Raw genomic sequence first — 18494 nt, 5'->3', positions numbered from 1 at the left:
GGGAGGGGCTGCAGAAAGAGTGTCTGGGGGAGGTGAGGAGAACATAGGAGTGTCCTACGGCAGTGGTGTGGGGGGAAGTACCAGGAAGGGGTGGCCATCTAGAAGTTGGGGCTCACTGGTGCCCTCTGTCCCCCCTGTGCCCTGCAGACCTAGGGCTGCCTTTCTGGTCTGCTGCCTAAAAAAGTGCAGAGCCCTGACACTGTGCAACCATCGAAGGGTATTTTAGACAAAAGGGGAACTTATATTTTTGGGAACGCTGTGTCTAAAGAGGAAAGTGAAATTATGGGGTGTATTTTAAGCACCCAGAAAGGCCTCCTTGGAATTTACAGAAAAGGTTGATTAAAAGGCGAAACAGAGCTTGGGCCTGGGACACCCCTGCCACAGCCACTGCCTTTTCCGAATGTTCTGGACACTCTGCTGCACCAGGACTGGAGAGGGCCAGGGAATGTCTGCCCATCTATCAGCTACATCTGCGTTGCTGTTCGGGCGTGAACGTAGCCGGGCCAGGAGCAACCATACGGCCTGGCAGCTGATTTGTTTCCTAGTGATTATCCAGGATGGAGGGATTCCAGTGCCCCATCCCCAGCATCACCGGGAAGCTGCCCTCTGAAATTTCCTCTGTGTCAGCCAGCCACCAGCTGGCCACAGCCAACTCCCAAGGCCAGGCCCTGCAAGACCCCAGTTACCTGAGGCCCCTTGAGCCTGAGGCTCGTGGTCACCTGCCCAGCTACTGACCAGCCCTGTGACCCCAGTGTGGGGTTCCTGACCAGTTCCTCTTGGGGGGAGGGGAGAGTGTCACCACATGGCGGCAGTCAGACACCCAGGCCCAGAGTCCTCCATGAAGTGGGCCCTCGGGGATGCTACGTGGTATCATCACCCCAGGGGTAAGGTGACCCCTGAGAACATACAGAGTTCCATTTAGCCTTCTCTGCCCGTGGGGTCTCCGGGGCAGCTGATTTTTTAACGGAGTTCAAGGCTCAGTTCTCAGCGGGGGTGATTTTACCCCGAGGGCACGTTTGACCACATCTGGAAACTGGCATCTGGGGGGTAGAAGCCAGGGGTGCTGCTCGGCATCCTCCAATGCACAGGCCAGCCCCCTCCACAGGAGAGGATCTGGCCCCCAAATGCCCGCAGTGCCAAGGCCGAGCAATCTGCTGGAGTTTAGAGGCCTCCAGGATATGCAGTTACAAAGCCAGCCTGGGGTTCTGGAGCCACCACCCGGACAGAGCTTGTTGGGAGTGTGAATGTTTTAAGAGATGGTAAGCAGTGGCGGGGACGGGGGGGGCGCGGGGAGAGAAGATGACAAGGACGCACAGCCCCTGAGGGAACATCTTCAGGTCTCCCAAAGTGCCTGGACCAGTCCTTGCCCTTCATTATGTAACCACGCGCCCTTCCACCAGAATTTACCACGTGCCAGACTTCAGGGCCTGAAGCTGCCCCTGCCAGGAAGCCGGGAAGACAGGAGCAGGACTAGTTAGCCCAGCTCAGCTGCCCGTGCACTGTGTGACCTGTGGCAAGTCTACCTCTCTGCTCTGCCTCCTTCCTGATCACTCATCCCCAGGACCTTTGCATGCACTACACTCTCAGTCTAGAATGCTCTTGCCCCCAGTAATCTGGCTAAGTCCCACCCCAAGGCCTTCTGGGAGAGTCAAAGGTCCAGAGTGTCATGTGGCCAGCAGAGTCATGCCACAGAGCCAGCACTCAGCGTGGCTCCCGCCACCCCACATCCGGAGGCTCTGAGGGGCCATTGGTGTTCCAGGGCCACTTAGTCTAATTAAGCAGACCCGAGTCTCATGGGGAGCCAGGGACAGCCCTCCTGGGCATGGGCAGTCTTCCACACCCATTCCAGGGCTGAGCCCATAAGGAAGATGGGAGATGCCAGGGAGGGGGCTTCGAGAGACACAAAGGCTGGAAGCAGGCCGGTGGTGGAAAGTCAAAGGGAAGATTGTGTCTGCCTGAAAGAGATGCGTTTGGGGCACTTGACCCCTGACTGCTGGAGCCTTCGGTTCCAGTGGTCCTGGGCTCAGGTCAGCACCAGTCAGGGTTCCCCCAGACCCAAGGAAGATTGAGTGACCCACGAAGGCAGGCCAGGATGTTGCTCCTACTGCCCCTTTTCAAGGCAGAGTGGATACAGTGGAGATTACTCAGTTACAAAAAGGAATAAGTCACTGATACAGGCTGTAACGTGGATGAACCACAAAAACAACGTGCCGACCAAAAGAGGCCAGACTCGAAAGGCCACATAATCTGTGATCCTATCCATGTGTGTCCCGAAGAGGCAAGTCCAGAGGGACAGCAGATTAGCAATTGCCAGGGCTGAAGGAGGGGGACAGGGAATGACTGCTCATGGGGATGGAGTCTTCTTTTGGGGTGATGAAATGTTCTGGAACTAGATAGAGGTGATAGTTGCCACAACATGGTGAACATACCAAATGCCACTGAATTGCACATTAAAATGGTTAAAATGGTGAATTTGATGTTATATGAACTTCACAGTTAAAACAGAAATGCAGAGTGGTCTCTACATATCTGGAACACTGCCCATGGGGACCCACCACATTCCCCCACTTTGGTCCCCTCCCATAGATCTTGCATCCTGCTGCCATCGTAGCTAGAGCAGAGAGGGTTATAATGAGTACAAGTCCCAGACCAAATGCTATAGGGACAACTTCTTAAACAGGAGCCCCCCAGACATCCTAGAGCCTAGAGTTCCATTGGCTCTGGCCTCTGGTGGCTTTAGGCACACCTGAGCGCCTCCATCTCCCTGAGCCCCGTCCCTAAAGAACAGGCCACAGGACCCTTAAATGGAATTTCTCAAACAAGGGAGGCAAATGTCTCAAAAATGTTTTATCCAGCCTACTTTTCCATCCATGGAAGCCCACTTTGAACATTCTTTATGCTAATTGCTGAAACTCCAGCGGCTGAGTGATGGTAAAATTTGCCAGAGTGGGTTGGCACTGGCCGCTCCAGAGTCTGTATCCTGGATTAGGCCACTGCCCTTACGGAGAGGCTTGGACCACAGTTCTGCAAGCTGATTCTACCAAGGGCCCCATAGTCAGCATTTCCAGATTTTAGGACCATGCAGTCTGCAGAACAGAACAGCCACAGATAATCATACATGAATGGGTGGGGCCATGTACCGATAAAACTATTTACAAAGACAAGCGGTGGGAGAGAAGCATCAGACAGACCCAAATTGAAGAACCTTCTGCAAAATACCCAGCCAATCCTCCTCAGAACTGCCCAGGTCTCAAAAACAAGAAAAGGCTGAGAAACTTGGTATGGAGACACCAAGGAGACAGGATGACTGAATGTGACAGGGAATGCTGGATGGGATCCTGGAACAGAAAAGGGACTTTAGAGAAAAACTGAGGACATCTGAATAAAATGTGAATTTAGTGAATAAGAACTTATCAATCAGTATTGGTTTGTTCGTTTTGTCAAAGGTAATGTTAATAGGGGGAACTGGGGGCACCTGGGTGGCTCATTCAGTTAAGTGTCTGACTCTTGGTTTCGGCTCAGGTCATGATCTCAGGGTCCTGAGATCGAGCCCCATGTCGGGCTCCGTGCTTACCCGCAGAGTCGGCTTGTCCCTCTCCCTCTGCTCGTCCCTCCCCCCAGGAATAAATAAACAAAATCTTTAAAAAATAGGGGAAACTGAATGTGAGGTACACAGGAATTTGCTGAAATATTCTTATAACTTTTTGTAAGTCTTAAAAGTTTATATTTTTCATAAAAAGACAGCCAGATTTAGCCTGTGGGGCATAGTCTGTAGACCTGGGGCTTAGATAAGCTCCCACCACCTTGGTGAGTTGTTCAAAGTAAATCTTAGACAGGGAAGACCCTGGCAAACTGGAACTTGGACCTCTCACACCTCCACTAGAGATACTTCCTTCTCAAAACAAACCCTAAAGCCATAGTTCGCGTCCTTCCTTGAATCAGAAGAACCCCCTCGGGCTCTGATTTAAGAATTTAGATTCCTTGGCCTTTCTAGAAATTCTGCAGGTCTGGGATGGGGCCCCAGACTCCGTATCTTTAACAAGCCTCCACAGCTCATAGTTGGGATCTCCACCTTTTCTCTCCTTCTCCCCAACCCACCAGAGTGGCACAGTAGTGGTGACTTGCTCTGGGGAAAGCAGCCACTGAAATCTTGGCAGTTCTGACAGATTCCCCACTACTGTAAGCAGGGAGCCCCAACATGACAGGTTTGTCCACCCCAGGTATGGGGGGCGGGTTCAAAGGCAAGTCCTTCCCCAGGGATGTGGAGAGAGTGTGTAGTGCCTGCAGAAGAGTGGAGAGATGCCCTGGAGACCCTCCAGCTCACCCCTGGGAGCTCACATTTCCTCATGCATGCAAATGCTTGGTTTTGCTGCATAGAAAGTACCAAAAGCCCTGCTGTTCTCATCATTGGCACCAGAGTCCGTGCCGTTTGGGAATTGGGTAGGGAGGCAGTCATCCTCCCAAGATGAAACCTTTCATAATGAACTGCCCACTTACAGAGTGGGTCCCCTACTCAAACTCTCCTCTCAGCTCAGCAGCCCCGGAGCATGCTCTCTCCCAGGTGCATCCCGCCTCACCAACGCCACACTAATCAGTTGCAAAGTGAGGTTGAAAAGTCCTGCAAAAGGTGCAGGATTTCAGAAAGTCATCAAGTGACCTGGACAATTGCTCTGACTCCGGTCACTCAGCCACACCCACAAGCAGCAGGTGGGGAAGAGAGCTAATGATGGCAGCCGGGGCTTCAGAAGGGAATGAGTCTGTCGTGCTGCTAAATGTAAACGGGTGCAATCCGCCTATTGAAAGGAGAGGATTTTCAGCTTGGCTCACAAAGCTGAGTCCCGACCTTGTGCTGTATGAACAAGGCACACCTAAACCAAGGAGGGAGCTAAAAATGAAAAGACAGGCCCAGATGTAGCAGGCAGATAGAAACAGGAGCGAAAAGAGCTGTAGTTCCATGGACACAGAGAAGGCAGAGTTCAGAGCTCTGGATGTTACATGTGACAAAGAAGATTCATCATAATACCAAAAACCTCAGTTTACACTTAAGGTATAATAGTTGGCAATATCTATGCACCAAACAACACAGCTGTTGCCTTTACAAAGTGGAAATTCTAGAAGATCCTGGGAGAAACAGCATGAGACTGGTTGTGTGGACAGCAAATCGGCAGGGATGTAATATGCCCAAACCGTGCGTTTAGGCAGATCTATGGACGTATCGTAAACCTTTCACTTTGATAAGAGAATAAATCTAAATTATTCATGGAGCATTCACAAGACTCATTCCTATATCAGGCCACGGAGAAAGCATCTAGAACTTCCAAAAGTAGAACTATTACAAGCAGCACTCTTAACAATGCAATGAAACTAGAAATTAATTTTTTAAAGACCCTTGCACATGGAAATTTTTTCAGAAAGAAACCGTAAGTCTCTGTTAAACAACTCTTGGATGAAGGGGCATCTGTAAACCAAAATTACAGGTTTTCTAAAAATCCATGACCAAAACTATATGTTATCAGAATCCACAGGACTATGTAAAGCAGTACCAAGAGGGCAATTCGTAGCCATAAGCACTTTATAGTCTTAAATACGAACAAATGAAAGTAAGTGAATTAATTTCCCAGCTCAAAAACCTGAGAAAAAGAACCAAGTAAACCCCAAAGAGAATGATTTGGCTGTTGAAATGGATAAGATGAGCCCTCGGGGATCATTTGAATTCCTCAAATGTTTTTGGTGCCATAAGAACCAAGCAAGGCCCTCCCCCATCAAAGCTTGATCTGTTCTTTACTCTCTGTGATCAGGCACATGGTTTCATTATAACCTAAACAAAAATTTAGTGAAATACCAGATACAAGAACTTGTTTCATACTTGGTTTCTTTTTTATCTTCCTCTTCCTTTTTTTTTTTAAAGATTCCGCAATCCCGCCCCCCAGCATGGTTTGCTTGAAACTTTGGCCCTTGGGAGAAATCTATCCATTTCAAAGAGCCTCTTCTGGTTCCAGGAGCCCTTGCTGGTTTTCAATGTTTCTGTCCGAGTCTGTGGCTGATTGTTGGGGCCAGTGCAGATAAGAGTGACAGAGCCCATTACAAACTGGGGGCACGGAGATAGGCTGAGTGTCCCATCCCATCGTCACTTGGCTCTCTGCAGATGCCTGATGTCCATTCACCCATCTGTCCAGCAGCTGGCTGTGAGAACCCACGGGGTGCCCCCAAGGCCCATGGGCAACAGGAAGGAAACAATCCAGGCAGAGGCCAGGTGTCAGCAGGGCCCTGGAAAACCTCCATTTCCGAACATTTAAGAATCAGGAGCCATGGGGTTGGATGTGACCCCTCCACTTCCTGCCCATACCCGCAGGCCCACGGAGCCTATAGTGCCACCTGGGCAGGCTGGCAGTGGTGGTGGGGAGGAGGAGGGTCCTCTCTCCCACCCCACAGCCACCTCCTCTCACCACCACCCCCTTCCCATCGTCATCCTTGTCCTCACCCAGCATCTTCCCTCCCTAGAACCGGCCCCCGCTCCCTGTATGACAGCTCTCTGGAAAGCACTTTAGCTGTACTTCTCACTTCCCCACCTCCTGTGACCTTGCTGGCCCATCCGGCCCTGCCCTCCGTGCCTTGAGGTCCTGCTTCTCTGGGTCCCTGCTGTGCCCTGGGAGACCAGTCAGTCCCGCCGATGCTCACACCCTTTCCTGTTCACTCACCCCGTGTCCAAGTGTCAGAGTCTTCTGCCCGTGGAGCAGAGAGCCCCTAGAACAGTGTCTTGTCCTGTAAAGGACCCCAGGTCTGTATTTTCAGCTCTGCTGCTGTAGTCTGAGAGCAGGCACAGACCACACGTAAGCAGACGTAGCTATACGCCAAGTGGAGCTTTATTCTCGAAGTGAATTCGTGAAAGTTGAATTGCATATCCTATTCATGTGTTGTGAAATACTCTTTTGATTTTTTTTTTCAAGTATTAAAAAGTGTGAAAACTATCCTTAGCTCGTGGACCATACAGAAACAGGTAGCTGGCCATAATTTGCCAACCTTGGTAGAGATCAGAGCCCAAGACTGCCCCACCTTGCCAGACGTCAGGGAGGTGCCCTCCACACAACCAAGTTCCATTCTCGTACAGACCATCTGTCCCTGCTTCAGGCTACAATGGCAGATTCGGGTCATATTGACAAAACCTCAGATATGTATTATGTGGCCCTTCACAGGACAAAGTTGCAGCCCCTGGTTCCCATAGTCTCATTTCATCTTTAAACAACGTGGGGAGTCAGAGGTTCTCTCCCTCATTTGACAGGAGGGGCATCTGAAACCCAAGAGCATTGAACCAATTCGCCTCTGGTGACCCTCCCCTAGGCTACCGGGACCCACTGGCATCCCCTGCAGACAGAGCCATTTGCCTGGGCTCCTTGCCAGAAGTAGCCCTCCACCCCACGCAGGGTTATTTTCCCAGCATTTCCACCCAGGAAAGCCCCAGGTTGGAGTGGACACCCTGGGGCTGTTTGCTCAGCACACAGGGCAGAGCAGACCCTCCAGGCTCCTTGGTTCATGGACCACCTGGGCAGAGACACTGTCTGTGGAGCTTCTGTGCTCCCATCAGGCCCATGAGACACCTCCCGGAGTGCCTCCTGCCCTGTCTGACCGTCATCTGTGTCCCCAAGTGGGCGCAACCTGTCAGTGGGTGCAGGCCGAGTTCTGTTTCATATAGCAGAGTATCCCCAAAACATGGAGAATACCGTGGAGAAAAACAAGTCTGTCCCACCCTGCCACCACCAACCTCCAGTCGCTCCCAGTGTCGTGTTCTCCCACCCCCACCCATGACTGGAACAGGAGCCCAGCAAGGGGGAGACACTCTCGTTTGGCCCCATCCTTAGGCGTCATTGTTGCCTAATACCTGCTAATGTTCTTTCACCAAAGGAGGCCTGTCCCCACAACCCCAGTCACTCCTCTGTCTCCATGCCCGGTCTGGGCTTGGACACGAGATCCGGAAGTCCCGCGTGGCGCGTGGTCTGAAGCAGGGACCGAGGCTTCACCCCGAGGTGGCATTGCCCAGGGAGGGGCTGCATCAAGACCACAAAAGGTGGTGGCTCCTCGAGGTGGTGACACTCGATCCGTGGCCAGGGTGGACAGGCAGGGGGCTCGCTGAATTTGCGCCAGTGCCAGACACACAGCAGCCAATCAGTAAACTGTTGTCAAGTGGAAGGATGGATGGACGAATGAATGAGTGAATGAGACCACATGCGCCGAAGCCTCACAAACACTTGGGAAGTGAGGTCCCTGTGACTAGAAGGTCAGGAAAACAGAGAAGGCCGACCCCATAACCAAGAGAGAACCGTTAGAATGACCTAGAACTTCCCTCTGAGAAAGGATGGCCACGGGTAAACCTGGGCACAATGGAGTTATCTTGGGTTAGGCCACCTCAACCTGGCTGGAAGGACAGCCACCCTGGGTGGTGAGGCTGGGGGACTTCTCCACAGGGGAATCCCAGCTTGAGGCTCACCTGTCAACATGGGAGATAAGGCAAATGCATTTGCCTTCGTGAGTTCATCCCATGGGGCTTTCACGTTTTGAAATCCGAAAGCAAAACAGTTTGCCTAATGCAGTCCATCAAAGTTTGTTTGGTTTTTGTGTGGGATGCACAAGAGGCCAGGTGTAAGCTCAGAAAGGGCTCGGGCGTCCATCTGCCTGGTCGCCAGGCCCAGGGTGAGCCGCCTCAGCCAGGGCAGGCAGGCACCTGAAAAGGTCCCAGGCTGTGGGGACTGAGGGGCCAATGCATGGAGCGTGTGCTGGGAGTGAGGACACTGGGTTCAAACCCAGGGTCATGTCAACTGCCTGCCTGCCCTCAGACTTCAGGGAAGTTAGCAGGCCTCTCTGTGCCTCAGTTTCCTCATCTGAAATGGGGCACACCTGTCTCTCAGAGGAGTAGAAGCAAAAGAAAGAGAAGCCCCGGGCGCCTGGGTGGCTCAGTTGGTTAAGCGACTGCCTTCGGCTCAGGTCATGATCCCAGGGTCCTGGGATCGAGTCCCGCATCGGGCTCTCTGCTCCTTGGGAGCCTGCTTCTCCCTCTGCCTCTCTCTCTCTGTCTCTCATGAATAAATAAATAAAATCTTAAAAAAAAAAAAAAAAGAAAGAAAGAAAGAAAGAGAAGCCCCATCTCACCTGATGTGGGACTGGACTCACCACAGGTCATTCTGTGATGTTACCACCATTCTTCCTAAAATGTTAACCACACATTTCAGCCTAGAGCACAGGAGGCATCCTGTTTAGATAGAAAATGCACCTTCTAAAATTTCTGGCTAAGTAAGATGCTCAACCTCAATTTCTCCAAATTAAGAAACCCTTTGAATTTCCCAAAAGAACCTCAAAGGACAAGGACAGTTGGAAGAAAGTCAGGGGTCCCCCCAGCTCTTGTCATCCTCAGCAGGGTCGAGGGTGGCCTGGGAGGGGTACACAGTGCCCTCCATGGGCCCACGATCATCTGCCCCGTCAGAGGAAGGGGCAGATGTGTTGCTTCTTTGTTACTTTTACCTAGAAACTGTGCCTGGAGGATTTTGAACTACTTTACGGGTTTTTTCCTTCTATCATGATTCTGGGGTTTTTTTGGTTTTGTTTTTGTTTTTTTAAGATTTATTTATTTATTTATTTATTTATTTATTTAATAGAGAGAGACACAAGCAGGGGGAGTGGGAGAGGGAGAAGCAGACTCCTGCTGAGCAGGGAGCCCTATGTGGGGCTCAATCCCAGGACCCTGGGACCATGACCTGAGCCGAAGGCAGACGCCTAATGACTGAGCCACCCAGTGCCCTGTTAATGTTTTTTTTTCTTTGGTCATAGTGTATAACTTATATTAGAAATCTGTACTTTGTGTTAGATAAGGGAAAGAAGTGTTTCCTGGAAAGTAGAGGCCTTTCTCCCATAGCATTTTGCCAGCACTCTGGCTTTCCTGGCCTGGTGGGAAGACAGCATTAACATGTTGGCCTCCGAGGCCCCAGTGCCAGATCACATCGCATCACTGCAGGCGCCTGGATCCCGCTTCCTCCCTCCCGGCCACTCCGGGCCCCACATGATCACCCAGCACACCATCCTCCCTTGTACTCCCATGCACTCGGAGGCCATGCGCGCACCCGTCCAGCCCCTGGAGCAGCTACATAATAACTCCCTTGGCTGTGAGCGCCAGGCTAGCATTTCCTCCTCCTTGGACATATAATAGCAGCAACCGGATATTTTTAGACTGGCTTTGAAAAGTCGCAGTGTGCTGAGACCGCATACCAGACGTGTGAGGTCACTGCCCGCCCCCCCGCCCCCAGGCCTGGGCTGCACAGAGCTGGTGGGCCCTCGCATCCCGAAGACTTTCCCTCTTGTGGTCCCCAAGACACCAGCCCTGACTGTTCCTTAGAAATCCCATGGAGTCTTGCCCCGAGTTCAAAAGGGGGACTGCCGTGGGTCTTTGGGACGCGCGTGCACGTTGCCGGGGTGCCTCTGCAGTGGGCCCTGGACCTGGATGCTGCAGGGGCCCCAGCACAGAGAGAGGCCCGTTCCCCGGGGAAGGAGCCCACACAGGCTCGGGCATCGCCACGCCATCTGCTCGTAGTTAGGCAGGCAGGCTTGCTCACGGAGTTTATTTTAGTTCGGAGCAGGGGGAGGGCCCGGGCCTGTCCTCAGCTCAGATGGCACCCCGTGGGGTCTCGTGAGCCTGCAATGAAAGGAGGAAACGGACCTGCTGCCTGCTGATTCCTGGAGCAGAACGGCAAGAGTCCCCGGGCTTTACTCCAGACAAAAAACACAGTTCCAAGGCTGAACTTGAGGGAAACCAGAGATTAAACCTAGAAAGACAGTTTTCTTCCTCACAGGATTCCTCGGGCCTTATAGTGCCCATGGGGGTCCTCACGACAGGATGAAGGGCCCAAAGAGCCCTTGACCACCCAACCCTGCAGACCCCTTTAACCTCCGTCTGTATATAGCAGCGCTACTCAGCAATTCAGCCAGCTCTGGGAACATTTCTGATTGTCGCAGATGCTGTCGGCCTCTGCCAGGTGGAGGCTCGGGACCCCACAGTGCACAGGACAGCCCCACGGATCAGCAGGGCCGAGGCTGGGAACCCTGCGCCGGCTTCGTAGGCACTTGGGCGACCAGGCAGACCCAGGCCTGGCTCCCAGCATTGTCACCCAGCCACTGGCCAGCAGCTTGGTCACATATCGCAGGACGTGGTCGTTCCCATTGGCTGAAGAGCCCCTGTATTTAATCCAACTCTCCAGACTTTCAAAACCTGGCAATGGACAACAGGTCCTAAGGAAGCATTTGTGAAGAAGAGAAGGGGGCTCTGCGGCCGCTGTCTTGACTCGGGAACGCACCTCCTCACACTGGGTTCTGCCTCCATAAGGCCACGTGGCACCCACTCCCCACTGAAAGTGCCTGGCCACCACCCTGCCCTGAGCAGATCCCCCCGCCCCCGGTGCACCTCCCGGCCAGGTTGCCTCTCTGGGGCTCCTCCTTCGTTGTTACACTCTTGCTGGGTGACTTGGCCGTTGCCTCAGTTCCTTCAGCAGGGCCCATTCCTGGGGTCTGGCGCCCCTGGGACAGTGGGGCAGGAAGTTCTTGCCCTGTGACACACACACACACACACACACACACACGCCAGCCAGGTGCCGCTATCCTGGGACAGTGGGGCAGGAAGTTCTTGCCCTGTCTCTCTCTCTCTCTCTCTCTCTCACACACACACACACACACACACACACACATACACATACACACACGCCAGCCACGTACCACTATCCTGGTACTGAGCTCTGCGGAACGGAGCCATTCTCAAAGGAAGCGTCCTGGGCTGCCTCCCAGCAGACGCTTTTTTGTGGGGCTTCTGCCTTCAGATTGCCACACCAGAAGCTCTGATCAGTGATCCACCTGCATTCATTTCCCTGCAGAATGAAGCCTTTAAGAAAAGCCTGGATCCTGAGTTCCCTGCAGGCCTGGCCATCTCTCCTCACCCTGCCCTCCTCCCTCTGCCCCACCGGACCCTCGGACATCCACGCTCAGTCCCCACCCTGCAAACCTTGACAGTGGCCTTGCCACTTCCTCTCCGTTGTCCTCATGCCTATGCAGCCTCCCACACAGCTCAGCCTTCTCAAACTGGAACATTGTTGGCCCTTCTCGTGGGCACCAAGCTTCCCTTTCTGTGAGTGGGGCATCACCCCCCCCCCCATGTCACTCCTTCTTTGGCCCCTGGAGCCACAAGGACTTGGACAGCTGAGCACCAGGCCCCGTGATCGGTTCTGCCCTTCTCCCCTCCCCTGCCCGCCCCACCGCTCCCACCTCTGCCAGCAACTTGCTCCCCGAAACAGGGAAACCGCCCCCAGCACCTTCCCTGCCCTGCATTCCCCCAAGGCTTTATCATACCCTCTCCCTGTCTGTTCACCCCTCCGGGGTGTTGGGTACTTCATGGAGAAGGGGCACCCCAAGGCCCTGAGCGGGGTGTGTTCTTTGTCTTAATCTGGGTTGTGGACACACAGGAGGCCCAGGGGGGACCCCAGTGAGTCACAGACTCCATGCACTGTGCATCCTTTCCTCTATATATTGGAAATAAAGCCCCGATTCATGCCGCCATGAGAATGAACCCCAAAAACATCCTGCTAAGTGAAGGAAGCAAGACAAAAGGCCACATACTGTATGCTCCCACTTAGGCAAAATATCACACACAGGCAAATCCATAGTGACAGAAAGCAGACTGGTGGCTGCCAGGGGCTGGGGGAGGCAGGAGGGGGGATGGGGAGTGACAGCTGATGGGGATGGGGGTCTCTTTTTGGGGTGATGGAAATGTTCTGGAACTAAACGGAGGTGATGGTTACACAACATTGTGAATGTACTAAATGCCACTGAACCGTTTATTTTTAAATGGTTAATTGTATTTTATGCCAGTTTCACCCCCAATCAAAAAATTTGTTGTGAGGGGCGCCTGGGTGGCTCAGTCGTTAGGCGTCTGCCTTAGGCTCAGGTCATGATCCCAGGGTCCTGGGATCAAGCTCCAGATGGGGCTCCCTGCTCGGCAGGGAGCCTGCTTCTCCCTCTCCCACTCCCCCTGCTTTGTTCCCTCTCTTGCTGTCTCTCTCTGTCAAATAAATAAATAAAATCTTTAAAAAAAAAAAAAACTGTGTTGTGAACCGGCTTGTCCTCTCACAGAATCGCAGGACCCCTCCAGGCCAGGACCTATCTCCACATCTGCTCCCTCTCAATCAGCCTCCTCTTCCCCTGGGGCCCAGAGCCCTCATCAGCTTAGGGCCCAGCAAACTTCTTCTGGAAAGGGCCAGACAGTGAATATGTTCAGCTTTGCAGGCCAGAACGGTCTCTATCATGGTTATTCTGCTGCTAGAGTGAGAAAGCAGCCATGGGCGATCCATAAATGCACAGGCTTGGCTGCGTGCCAATAAAACTTCGTTTATGGACACTGAAATGTGAATAGAATTTTCATGTGTCAGGAAGTACTATTCTTGTTTTGGGGGTTTTTTTGTTTTTTTTTTTTTTTGAACGATTTACAAATGTAAAAACCACTCTTGGCTCACAGGCAATACAAAAATAAGCAGTGGACTGGATTTCAGCCCATGGGCCAGAGTTCACCCTCCGAACAATTATAACGGAAAGAGAAAGCCGTTGATTAGCATTTTTCATGTCTGAGGCTTAAAGCTTGAACCCCTCACACAACCCAAACACAGAGGTAATAAAGTATGTTGGCGCACACCTGGGCTACACGCCTTGTGTTTACCAGGCTCATCAGGGCCACTGGCTGACTTTAGGCAAACGAGTGTCCATGATGCCCAGGGGGACTTCCAAGGCTCCAGACTGCGGCGTGTAGAAATTTCATCCTCACGACCTGAAAACCTGCTCTTGTTTTCCCCACAGGCTTTCGGAAATGCCAAAACGGCCCACAACAACAACTCCAGCCGATTTGGGAAATTCATCCAGGTCAACTACCTGGAGAGTGGCATCGTGCGAGGGTGAGTTGGCAGCCGCCTAGCTGTGGGCCACCAGCCTTGGTCCTGGGGTCCTGGGCATCCCTGCGAGGAGGAGCCAGCCTGGGAGCTCAGTGTGGAAATTGTGGCTCTGCAGATATGTGTGAATTGTACAGGGAGGCAAGTGTGGGTTTTATTTAAGTCAGTGATGTGAAGATCTGAGTTGTGGGTCAAAGTGGGAAATGTAAGTGTGGGAGGGGCGGGACCTCTGTCCCCAGGTCATCGAGCCTGGGCCCAGGTGCCCAAGAAGCAAGTACAACGACCTGAAGGTGCTAGCGTGATGGAGTTTGCCAAGAACAGGCAAGGACATACCAACCTATGTCTTGGTCTTGATGAGGTTTCAAATTCAGTGGGTCTGGGGATGCCATAGGCAGAGTTGATGTGGACTGTGGCAGTTGCCAAACATGTGCCCCTTTAGCCAGGAGAAGACATAAGGCTGGGTAGCAGAAATGAAGTGGTTGTCCAAGGAAGTACTGAAGGTAAGCAGATGGGTGAATGGGAGGGAGGGAGGATAGATAGATTAATGGATGGAATTGTGGGTGGGTAGGTGGGTGGGTGGGTAGGTGGGTGGGTGGGTGGATGGATGGATGGATGGATGGATGGATGGATTCATGGGTGGGTGGGTAGATGGATGGATTCGTGGGTGGGTGAGTAGATAGATGAATAAATTCATGGACTGGGTGGGTAGGTGGATAGATTCATTGCTAGATGGGAAAATTCATAGATGGATGAGTTCGTAGATTGATGGATCCATGGATGGATGAATGGATTAGGTAGATGTGTGAGTGGGTAGGTGGTAACTGGATTGTGAAGTTGATTGGTGAAAGTTAAAACAGACCAGCATTTTGTGCCAGAAATGTGAGTTCCTTAGGTGGAGGCACAGTCACTTCAACTAAACGTATAACATTGAAATTGTGTTTGTTACTCTGTGCAGTAGTTATGCTTAAGAAAATGGCAGCTTTGTGAAGTGAATTAATGTTACAAGGAATTACCTATTTTGTCATAGTATTTAAGTCAATGTCATTTTCAGAATTCGGTTCTGTAGCATTTCTTTCTCTCTTTTTTTTTTTTTTAAAGATTATTTATTTATTTATTTGAGAGAGAGAGAGAATGAGAGAGAGCACATGAGAGGGGGGAGGGTCAGAGGGAGAAGCAGGCTCCCTGCCGAGCAGGGAGCCCGATGCGGGACTCGATCCTGGGACTCCAGGATCATGACCTGAGCCGAAGGCAGTCGCTTAACCAACTGAGCCACCCAGGCGCCCGCATTTCTTTCTCTTTAAAAAGTATATATTCTGGGTAGTTACAGTTTGGTTAAAAAATGTAATTATGGTTTAAGACTGCATAATGTATTGGGTATTTTTTTTTTTTTTACACAAAGGTCTTATGAGCCAGTGAAACTCTTTCAGAGTTGGGACACCTGGGTGGCTCAGTTGGTTAAGCCACTGTCTTTGGCTCAGGTCATGATCCCAGGGTCCTGGGATCGAGCCCCACGTTGGGCTCCCTGCTCTGTGGGGAGCCTCCTTCTCCCTCTCCTTCTGTCTGCTACTCCTCCTACTTATTCTCTCTCGATCTCTAAATAAAATCTTTAAAACAAAACAAAACAAAACTCTTTCAGAATTAAAAAAAAAAAAAAAAGAAGGCATCTTGGCATAGTCTGCGGTTGCTCAAAGGGATCATCCCTGCCTCCACATTCTGGTGGGAGGGTCTGTGGTAGAAGCAGGATTTATACCAGTTCCAGGTGATGCTCTGAGCAGCCTAAATGTTCGACATGGGGAAGAGACCTGAGCAACAGGGCTAGAGTCCTAGAGAAGGCTCCAGCATTTCAGGAATGGAGAAGTCCTCGACTGGCGGGGCCTAGGGATTGAGTCTAAAGTATGTCAGTTCCTCTGTCCATCTTACCTGACTGATGATCATTTCAAATGACAAATCATATTCAAGACACAAATTGGAATGTTGTTTTCTCAAATCCTTCAGCCTCTGTCTTCTTTCCTTTTTCCCACTGCCCAGGCTGCAATGGGCAGTGGTCTGGGGGAGAGAACCCACAATAAATGGCAGTTCTGCTCCGGCCCCTCAGCCCCCCACAGACCATCCAGCCGTCCCCCCAGCTCAGTGCTGCTGGGCACCTGCATGGGCCCGGCCACCCCCTGTCCCTGTGGCGGGGCCTCTGACCAGCAGGAGATGCCCGGAGTATCTTGTCAGGCACAGGACACAGAATTATACCCCATCTATAGTTCTGGGGGCTCCCTCAGGGGTGCAGAGATGCCAGAAGGCTGCCTCATGTTTTCCTGGGTCCCGGGCTGGCTCTGCAGCCATGGGCCAGACGGGGGAGTCTTTGCTCCCAGCTTGCTCCTCTCTGTGGTCTGTTTGGTGTCCTAGGGCTGCCAGAACAAAGTGCCAGAAACCGGGGGGCTCAGAACAACAGGAATTTATTGGCTCACAGTGCTAGAGGTTGGAAGCCTGCAATCAAGACGTAGGCAGGACAGCGCTTCCCCCTGGAGGCTCCAGGAGAGGATTCTTCGTGCCCTCTTGCAGCTTCTGGTGACCCCAGGCTTTCCTTGGCTTATGGCCACATCACCCCAATCTCTGCTTCCACCATCACGTGGTCTTCTCCTCTGTGTCTCGGTGTTCTCTTCTACTTCTTAGGACTTTGTCCTTGGATTTAGGGTCCACCCTGATCTTGAAGGATGATCATATCTCCAGATGCCTTCCCTTAATTACATCTCCAAAGACCCTTTTTCCAAATAAGGTCACACTCGCATCTTCTGGGGGCCACCGCGTGACCCAGTGTGCCAGCAGGGGTCGGCCCTCAGCTATCCAGTGCAGCCTGTTCTGCCGGCCATCAAGCTCTGGGCCAGAGCTCTAGGTGGCTGAGTCTTATAGACCAACTTTTGAAAGTCCTCTATCTGTGGCCTCAGACTCAGGAAAGGAAGTCCCACCTCAGCCCATGACCGTGGCCTGCCCACTCTCCGAGGGGGAGGTACACTTCCTGTCCTGGGAGTGGCCACAGCCAGCTGGGGAAGAGCAGGCCCAGACCCGGTTCTGCTTTTGGGGAGGTGACACTTCTCAGTGCCATTTCCTGTGGAGGCCAAGGGTCAGGGGCAGTCCAAGCCTTCCTTCAGTTCCCCAATTTGCAAGGCCTCGTCTTCCTGTGGGTTCAGTGGCTTAGTGTTGGGGGATCCCTGGCCCCCCTACGAACCCCGATAGGGGCCGGGGCCTTAAAAACGATCAGGGAAAGGCGTCATCAAATGGCAGCTCGATGCCAGTAAGGGGTCACTCTCTTTCCTCCCCTCCCCCCACCGCTGATACGCAGGGAATTGGCCACAGGTGGAGATTCTAACAGGAGTCTGATTCTAGAACCAGATGCGGGCCTCCCTCCCCAGGAGAACAAGCCACGAATAACTAAAATAGTTACTAGCAGGGGGAAGGAATAGAAAAAAACATACGAGTTTGGAAGCAGAGCGAACACCGGCCGAGTCCGTGGACACCCGCCCGTGCCTGTTTTGTGTGCATGTGTCCCAGGCAAGACTGCAGAAAGGACACTGCCGTCCTGGAGAGAGAGAGAGGCAGGCGGCATCCAGCAAGCCCCAGACCAGGGGCCCAGTGCTGTCCCCCAGGTCTGCCTCCCACCCCTCGGGCACCAGCTGCCCCTCCTATAAAACCAGATGCACTCAAATGAGGGTGGCCTGCAAAGCCATCCAGCTCCCACACTTTGTGGAACCCATGAAAGCCCAGCCCCTCCAGCCCCAGTGGGTGTGGAGGGAGCAGGGCCAATGCCTGGTTCGGGTCCCCACCAGGCCACTTCCCTCCCGTGGGGTCCTAGGCAGCAGGTGGCCCCTTCAATTTTCAGTATCTCATCTTTCGATGGGAGCCACAGTGCCCACCCCCAGGTGGAAGGATTCAGGGCATTTAATTCCTGAGAAGGCACTAGGTGCTCAAGGAATAGTCACCATTACTACTGCTAGCTTTGAGAGTGTGGCTGTAGAGGTCCCTGGCCCCTGGCCCAGAGGCCATCCAGCCTTGTGGACCCCTGACCATCAAACATCAGTCATCGGATGAACGGGCCGACAGATGTGCTGTGTCCAGCCACGAGAAGGAACAGAGTTCCGATAACACGCTACGATGTGGCTAAATCGCAGAGTTCTCGGGCTGAGTGACAAGGCAGACACAGTATATATGTCAAAGGATTATATTTCTTTAAAATTCTAGACAATGCAAACTAATCTATAGTGGGGCTGATCAGTGGCCACTTGGGGGTGGGAGGCAGGGAGGGGTGACCAAGGGCCCAGGAAGCTGGGTCATGGTGGTGGGCACACAGGTGTCTGCATGTGTCACAACTCATCAGTTCACACGCTTCTAGTTTACGTCAGTGGCAGCTAGTAAAGCTGGTGGAACAAAATAGGAAAGGACCCAGTCAAGACTCACCACGTTGCACACTTTAAGAATGTGTGGTTTAGGGGCGCCTGGGTGGCTCAGTCGTTAAGCGTCTGCCTTCGGCTCAGGTCGTGATCCCAG

The 18494-nt window shown here is 52.4% G+C and overlaps 1 protein-coding gene across 10 annotated transcripts in view; it reads left to right on the top strand.

The window, feature by feature from the left end:
- MYO9B (myosin IXB) overlaps positions 1 to 18494 on the top strand; it is an 88216-nt gene that overhangs the window by 31559 nt on the left and 38163 nt on the right. For all 10 annotated transcript variants that reach the window (XM_034998117.1, XM_034998115.1, XM_034998112.1 and 7 more), the window contains one exon: positions 13873 to 13967. In XM_034998117.1, the coding sequence (XP_034854008.1) occupies positions 13873 to 13967 (95 nt within the window). The remainder of the gene's footprint in view (positions 1 to 13872; positions 13968 to 18494) is intronic.

The sequence above is a fragment of the Mirounga leonina genome, unplaced genomic scaffold, assembly GCF_011800145.1.
Source record: "Mirounga leonina isolate KUSES-001 unplaced genomic scaffold, KU_Mleo_1.0 Mir_94, whole genome shotgun sequence".
NCBI lineage: Eukaryota > Metazoa > Chordata > Mammalia > Carnivora > Phocidae > Mirounga > Mirounga leonina.
The sequence above is the reverse complement of the archived record's forward strand: the minus strand, read 5'-3'. Positions and strand labels throughout refer to the sequence as shown.